Here is an 8,476-nt window from a genome sequence, read left to right on the forward strand (position 1 = left end):
CTCCTGTACCCCCTTTTTTTTCCAAAAGCTCGTGTACGAGCAGTTGAATCCGAAATTTTAAGTACCACGTTCCTGCTTTTAATTTCCTTTACTCGACTTTTCAGGTTCTGCTGATTTTATCGGGCTGAACATATACTTTGGAATGGTAGCGTCCTTTAATCGCTTCAATAACGCAAGTGCAGGAGATGGGACGAGTATGTTTCTCGGGCAGCTGGGAGAAGCCATACCTTTCATCGACATAAGCTTGAATGGAGGTGCACTCGGTGCATTCACAACGGTAAGATAAGATGGCCAACGAGCAAAGTCTTGTAGGGAGGCTATACAACTGTAAAAACAAGGTAGATGTGCTCGAGACCACGTCCATGTAACGGATTTCGTGATATCACTCGAAACAGTGTCACGCTGCGACGCAACCGGCATACAGCTTCCTTCGACGGGTCCTATTAACGTCGCCCGATCTCTCAGTGACGCCACAACGTCGTCCGATCTTTAATCGGCGCTGGATTGTCGACCAATCTCCTTTAGACGGTCGCCCTGTTCTAATTAAGAGTGGGATAATATCGGCACGAAATAGCTCGTCTGCGCGACACACATGACCATAACCACGGAAAGAGATAAGCCCAGAAAACTAACAAATTCGCTAAGTTCAATAATTAGTAGTCAGCATAAGGAATTTTATAAGCCTTCTTGCAATTAGTGAACTCACACCCCTTAATTTTGCAGTGTTCTTAATTTTTTTTAGAAAATTTCACTTAAGAGAAGTTCATTCTACATTACATCAGTTCAATTGTTTGAGTGAAGAGACGAACCGAGAATAACAGTGTTCTGAAAACGTAAGGCCATGTTCTTGAATTAAGTACTCAATTTTTTGGATGTAGTTCTGCGAGGACTTATCCTTTTTTTCCCTGGATGGTGGTGGATGACAACTTTAAAGAATAACTTTCACGAAAGGCCAACAAATATTTTTTTGTTGAGTTAAATTCGATACAGCTGAGAACCACCTAGAAATCCAAGGAACCCCTTTAAGGAAACGCAACCAATCTAAGCCTCTTATAATTTGATTTTGCACCAATTATTTCTTTATTTTCTGGTAATTGTTTAGCGATCGAGTGTCTAATGAAGTATCTCAGATACTTTAGGAGTATCTAGTATCTTTATCTAGATACTTTCTGGATGCAGTATCTATATCTGTTTCTAGATACAATTTCGCCCGGTGTGTAGTATCTGTATCTAGATAAAAAAAATGAGTATCTAACCCAACACTGACAGTGACGCACACGGTGAGTTTCTTAGAGCTCGGACTAAGAGCAGAGGGTTAGAATCGGGTGGTTTTAGATCGTATAGCGACGTTGTTCGAAAACTTCTTTGCGGATTGGTTGATAAACGTTCATTCTCCCCCATGGTCGAGGAGATAATGCAAATATTTGACTGCAACTTGCAATGGGGGGGGGGGGGAGACAATCTCTGTTTCTCTACTTACTTTGGTCTAAGAATCGCTTGTCAAATTACGGTGACAGCGCTATCGCCAACCCTCGGATGGGTTGGCATACCGCAAGTTTATTTTAAAGAATTCTGTTGACACGCAAGAAACATGATATGGTCGTGGTTTGGCTGGGGATTGGCCAAGTATGGCACGTCAAAACGTCTAGAGACGATTTTAGGGGGCAGACCTGTGAAATACAATGTTTAGGGAGATATTTTATTTTTAAAAAACTACGAATCGCGGCAATATAAACGAAAGACCCTTTTCATAAGAATGAATTGGGCTACAATTTGGCGTTTGCACATACAGTGCACACCTCCGGGAACCCGGTCTTCTGGTCCTCTAAGTGGACGGTTGCACCTCGTCGTGGCGTGCACGATTTGGATCGAACGGATACACCTGCGACAACGACAAAAAATGTTAGTTAGTCTTAACATGACGAGAGCGATTTTAAAATTTTTAATTTTTAATATTAAAAAAAAATGTCAAAGTTTTGGTAAAAAAATGGGACAGCCGCATCTCTTCAAAGTAAATTACCATTTTTGTCATTGCCGCAGGACCATCTGTTCGGTCCAAATCATGCACGCCACGACGAGTTGCAACCGTTGACTTCGAGGCCAAGAAGACCCGGAGGTGGGCACTGTATAAGCATACGCCAAATTGTAGCCCAATTAATTTTTATGCAAAGGGTCTTTCGTTTATAACGCTGCGATTCGTAGTTTCTTTAAAATGAAATATCTTCCAAACCCTTGTCGACCCTCGCATTTCACAGGTCTGCCCCCTTAAGGGCGTTTTCATCCTTTTTGGGGCGCAGGGACGTAGTGGAACTGGTATATCCAAAAGTTTTAAAGATTTTTTGAGAGTTTTGAGCACGTGACGCACAACGAAAGCACTATTCTACTTGTTTGAATGTGCTGACAAACAACAACACATTTTCTGGTGAGGGGGTTGGAGGGGGTGGGGGGTGTCTCAGGGAGGAAGATTAAGGGAGGGTGGGACAGTGTGTAACAAACAGGGGCAGTGTGTAACAGACCTCCGTTTTTCGAATACACTAATAAACTAAGTGTTAAACTGCTCAACACTTGTAAGTGTGCAACTGGAAGTGTAATACTTGCAAGTGTGCAACTCCGTAGTCACACTTGGAAGTATTATTATTAAACTCGGCAGTTGTGCACTTGCAAGTGTGCAACTCTTCGGTGAAACACTTACTTAGATTGGACGCTTTCTGTGTAGAAAGTGCTCAACCGAGGAGTTGTACACTTGCAAGTGCACACCTACCGAGTTGCACACTTGCAAGTATTCAACTTGTAGTTTGCATACTTGCAAGTATTTAACTTGAAGTTGCACACTTAAAACTGTTGAGCAGATGAACATTTAATTTATCAGCGTATGTGACGTCCGGAACCAAGTGAATGTTAATATTATGTGTTCTGTATGACTTAGGTCGTTCGAAATTGAGAACGCCTTGCTTGGGGAGTTGTTACGGCGATGAGAGGACGGCCAAGATGGGCTCTCCCGATTTTTAGGCAATTTTCATCATATTACGACGTAATCCTTTTGGGTTGAGGTCGTTGGGTTACAAACTACCCCCGAACTAATGATTTTCTTTCAATCATTAGAAACCTCAGGACTTGTAAAATGGTCGTTGTCAACAGCACAACCTCGAGCGTTCTCGGCCTACGAGGCAACATAACATGCTGTGTACCCTCGGGCAGTATGTGATAAAACGAATTATCTTATTTGCTTATCAATGATATGCCTCTGCCCTAACAGTCCCACTGAAGCGCAACTTTTTGTTTGCAGATAAAGCTTACACAATATATCTAAAATAAGTACCAATTTGACATTTTCAATTAAAAATTCGTAAATTTCAAGGAAATTCCAATCGAAACAATCAAATTTGTTGAGTAAAACTTTTATTGTATCAGCAGCTATTAGGAAGGGGAAGCTGCGTTTCTAGCTGTCTGCAGAGCTGAATCCTACCCTTTCTTCTTGGCCAGTGTGTAACAAATGCAGACTTTTATTCAACAAGCTCTAAGTCACACAGGAATGCGTCTAGTAATTCATGCGAGCAACTTTTATGTGTAGTGTGGGTCCAAACTATTTTGCGCCCGATTTACCCAATTTTGGTTTTACATATATAGCGAAATTTCAAAATCTGTTACACCCTCCTTTATAGCTATGTGGCCCTTTTATGAATCCAAATTGATTATCACAAAAATCTGCGATGTTTTGCCACTTTTAATGACAAGAAAGAAGGAGATAATCAACCATGTTGCTTCGAAAAAAAAAATCGTCTTCACTCGAGAAAATTATACTAATCCCGGGTGAGCGATTGGCACCACTGCAAGAGGCTGCAAGGCCCGGCGGGTAGTTTAAAACATAACCCGGGGAGGCACACGTTCCTATAGGTCGATGAGTCACTTATGACGAAAACTTGCTCCTACAAAGGTGTTTAATGTGGGACAGGTGACTTAAAGGGTTCAGCCAGAATTTTAGTACTAAGTTTGTTATAAGATGGGTCTACTAAAAAAACAAAATCCGATCAACATCGGAAATGGGAAGCGGGTAATATATATATACGTGGTCGAAGGGACTTCCAGAACTTCACAGTAGCTTACTCAGGTCTCGAGCATAGTCTCCGCTTTACATAAAACCCGCTAAAAAAATGTGACCCACTGTCAATCACCGGGTCTTTCTCCTTACCTTCATTTTAGGGTCAAATCCGTCAAATTACACTCGTTTTTGCGTAACGCAACCACGATGATGAAAATAAATATGACCTACTTTCTTTTACAGATTGAACCTCATGTTATGCGTAATGCTCTGCTGTGGACTCACGAGAAGTACAATATTTCAATCGTTATCACTGAGAACGGATATGGAGACATGCTTGGCTTAGGTGTCCACGACAACCAGCGAGGGGCGTATCACAGTGTAAGTTATCTTATTTTCACATCACAGAAGAAAAGTGGTGGAGCAAAGCTTTCTTCATTCAAGAAACCTTTCCTTTCCTCGGCGTGACGGCATGGACGCTTTAACCAGGAGAGTTGCGAACGCGAGGTAAGACTAGCGTCGTACTGCTTCGCAGCTTTGGCCACGACATGGGCACCTTCCGAAAATGGCCTTTTCTTTGAGACTCATTAAGGGGGCAGACCTGTGAAGTTAAGGGTTTGGAAAAATCGTCACTACATAAATACTATCCACCGCCTCGTTTTAGGAGTAGAGGTGTATTGAGGCATAGGGAGACGCCAATTTTTCCGTAGGCGCCAGTGCGTGCTCTCTCCGTGAACATGCTCATCCTCGCCTCCAAGTGGACGATGCAGTCCTGTTCGGTGTGAACGACTGTAGCGCAATGGATGGGTCTGCGAGCCCCTCAAAAACTGCTAGCTACCCTTAACACTAGAAGGACCGGAGGGGTCAAAATGACCCCTTTTGATCTTTAATTGCCAAAGGAACAACGAATTATTTTTTTTGAGCGATTCGTCACTTTCCGACTTTTCATGTACTACCGACAGACGCTTGGACGCAAAATGGGAGGTCTCTGCGACAAGAACTTCGGAAGATATTGCTACTTATACCTAGAAGGACCGAGGGGGTCATTTTGACCCCTTCGCGAGATTTTATGAGTGTGAACTGACGAGGACTTACTTTTCCATCATAAGGCTGACCGTATTTGTTATGTACGATGGCTTATGACTTTTGGTCGGCCATGTGACTCTTTTTCACTCCTTCATTCAGGGAAGGTAGGCAACACGCACGTCACAAATTTCTAAATTACAACACGGCTTTAGTGGTAGTTGCGTCACCAGACTCGTGTTCTGATGGAAAGGGGGCCTTCTAGCACAAAGTACGGATGGTTTTGCGAATGCCAAAACTGCCACGCACATTGTTGTCAGTGCCAAATCGGTAAAAAATAAAATGTTTTTGTGTGAATCACACTCCCGCTTTTAGAGTACTTATGTGTTCTAAAGATCACGTGATTATAAATGTGTACTAAGTCAGATATTAATTTTAAAGTTTAAAAATGTCTTATATGGTGCAAACAGTTAACAGAAATAGCTGTAAAATTGCAAAAAAAAAAAATGTTTTATGCCGTGCGGGTTGCCTACCTAAACGCACTTTAAACCTAACTTATGTCACGTCATGGCATCAGGTACCTTTAAACACATAAAACCATAATCATGTGCGATAAAACGGCAGTCTCGAAGCCATAAAAACGGCCAAAAATCATAGAGGGGTCAAAATGACCCCTCCGGTCCTTCTAGGTATACGAAAATCCCAGTCCTTCTAGTGTTAAGGGAGCAGTAGCACTTCGAGGCGGATTTTAACAAATTTGAGGAGAGTTATTCATCTAAAATCCGTAGTTTTCATCGGAAAATTTTTATCCTAGTTCATTCTACTGAGTCTTATGTACTAACAAAGAAAAACTATACGGGATCACGAGCAAGCAGAAATTTTTTAAAGATAGCTTGCGCGCACGATTTAAGCCACAGTACTTGACAGATCGTGATCCCGTATAGTTTTTCTTTGTTAGTACATAAGACTCAGTAGAATGAACTAGGATAAAAAAATTTCCGATGAAAACTGCGAATTTTAGAACAACAACTACCTTAAAGTTGTTCAAATCCGTCTCGAAGTGCTACTGCCCCCTTAAAATATGCCGGCAGTGGTTCGATGGGTCCTAAGAACGTTGTCTGATCTCGCAGTGACGCTTCAACATTGTTTGATCTCGCAGTGACGCTTCAACGTTGTTTGATCTCGCAGTGACGCTTCAGCAAAGTCCGATCTCCTTTTGACGTTCTCTGCAGCGCCATCTTCTTTCAATTGCGAGTTGAATAATATTCTCAGTAGAGAAAAAGTAAAAACATCAATGTCGTCCTTAATCTTTGAAGAACACATTGCAATTTTTACTTTTTCTCTACTGCCAATATTATTCAACTCGCAATGGAAAAAAGACGGCGCCGCAGAGAACGCAAAAGGCGATCGGACTTTGTTGAAGCGTCACTGCGAGATCAAACAATGTTGAAGCGCCACTGCGAGATCAAACATTGTTGAAGTGTCACTGCGAGATCGGACAACGTTCTTAGGACCCATCGGGTTGACCTGGGGGTTTGGCAAATTTCGAAATGGAAGTAAATCGAGAAAATCACATAGCGAAAATATGAAAAAATAGGAAAATATTTTTGTTCATTTTCGTGTTTTGTGATCTTTTTCGAGTATTTCCATTTCGAAATTTGCAAAACCTCCAGGTCAACCACTAGCGGCATCTCTTAAGAGAAACTCGCATTTTTTAAAAATGTCGAAGACCATCCATTGCGCTACAATCGTGTGCACCGAAAAGGACTGCATTATCCAGTTGAAAGCAAAGATGGGCACGTTCTTCGAGAGGGACTCGTACACTTTTAATCCAAAATCGATGTGGCGTGTAGTGGTTTTGTAGTGAGGATTCTTCCAAACTTTTACAATTCACAAGTCTACCCCCTTAAGGACCATGTGATCTTGGAGCTGCGAGTGTGAGACAGCTGATCTCATAATGGCTTATTTTCCTTTTTTAAGAGTACCAAGTGATACTGACCCCTATAACATACACATGGCTGCAGGCTGCTGCTTGAAGCGATTTACCTGTTTTCTCACAAGATCCTATCAACATTCAACAAACGCAGTTTTGTAAGCATTGCACAGTGAAAAATTGCGTGAGATTTATTGTGTTTATGTTACAGGCATTCTTACGAACCTTAGTATCAACAGTAAACCAATACAACGTCTCTGTCTTGGCCTACAGCGCTTGGAGCTTGATTGATTCCTTTGAATTTAAAGGTGGTTATAGGTAAGTGCCCCCCCCCCCCCCCGTCGTTTTCACAACAAATATGTACATGAAAGTACTGTCATTGGAGAAGTTAAATGGGTCGTCCCTACGGCCCGCCATTTTCGTGTAGCGTTATGCAGGGTTGTAATTTTTTCTCTTAATTTCGCCAAAAATGCCCTCCAGCTCCTCAACGATGTAAGCTAGAGCAAAACGGACGAAATTTCATTCCAAGGTCTGTACTTTGACGAGTTACCCTACGGAAACGGTAAAAAAATATTTTTCAATAAAAACAACCTATTTTGGGGCCTGTTTTTAATTTTTAGCAGATGATACATCAATTAAAAACAAGAAGAAAGAAGGCCCAGCCGAAAATGCTGAATGCGGTTTCAGCCAAAATCTATGATTACGGCCGTAACTTGGCACGGTTTCGGTCAAAATTTACGATTACGGCCGTAATTTGCTCCGGTTACGGTTAAAATTTACGATTACGATCGTAACCGGAGTCCGATTACGGTTTACACTTACGGTTACGAATAAGCTTACGAATACGACCGTAACCGTAGCTCGTTTACGGTCAGCAGTTACGGTTACGAGTAATGTAAACGATTACGATCGTAACCGGAAAGTATCAAACTTTGAAACGTCGTAGCGCTTAAACGAAGCTTCGCAGGGAGAAACGGTCAATGGAATCGTAAGGGAGTTTGGAAAGAGTCGATTTTTTAACCCCTGGTTATCTTGAGAACTGTTAGAGATACGGCAACGAAAACACCACCACTGTGCTCGGCGTCGAAAGTTTGCATGGGCGACATGTGCTCTGGTCTCATGGGGGCTTCGAGTCACTGCCAATACGTCATCACCGTGACCGGGCTGACTAACCGTAATCGTATCCGAAGCAGTAAACGTAATCGTAATACCGGAACTTTAATCGTAACCGGCACTTTAATCGTAACCGAAACTTTAGTCGTAAACGGAACTTTAATCGTAACCGGAACTTTAATTTTAACCGGAACTTTAATCGAAACCGGAACTGGAAATGGGTCCAATTTACGAGGGGAGCCTGAACCGTAACCATAGCCGTAACGGTCACCGGAATTTTTGGCTGGGGGAAACTGAAAAAAAACCTCAACGAAACGAATTGGTTTGATGTTTTCATCGGCTTTTACTCTCGCAATAAAATAGGGGGG

The 8,476-nt window shown here is 42.1% G+C and overlaps 1 protein-coding gene across 2 annotated transcripts in view; it reads left to right on the forward strand.

Moving 5' to 3' along the window:
- Positions 1 to 95: 95 nt before the first annotated feature.
- LOC113212235 (uncharacterized) overlaps positions 96 to 8,476 on the forward strand; it is a 12,339-nt gene continuing 3,958 nt past the window's right edge. The window contains exons 1-4 of one of the 2 annotated variants that reach the window (XM_052274253.1): positions 96 to 277; positions 4,283 to 4,420; positions 7,207 to 7,313; positions 7,476 to 8,463. In XM_052274253.1, the coding sequence (XP_052130213.1) occupies positions 143 to 277; positions 4,283 to 4,420; positions 7,207 to 7,313; positions 7,476 to 7,491 (396 nt within the window). In that variant the 5' untranslated portion in view covers positions 96 to 142 and the 3' untranslated portion in view covers positions 7,492 to 8,463. Of the gene's footprint in view, positions 278 to 4,282; positions 4,421 to 7,206; positions 7,314 to 7,475; positions 8,464 to 8,476 lie in introns of those variants that run through there. The other variant, XM_052274252.1, reaches the window with a different exon arrangement.

The sequence above is a fragment of the Frankliniella occidentalis genome, unplaced genomic scaffold (genome assembly GCF_000697945.3).
Source record: "Frankliniella occidentalis isolate FOCC.00 unplaced genomic scaffold, Focc_3.1 Scaffold363, whole genome shotgun sequence".
Taxonomy (NCBI): Eukaryota; Metazoa; Arthropoda; class Insecta; order Thysanoptera; family Thripidae; genus Frankliniella; species Frankliniella occidentalis.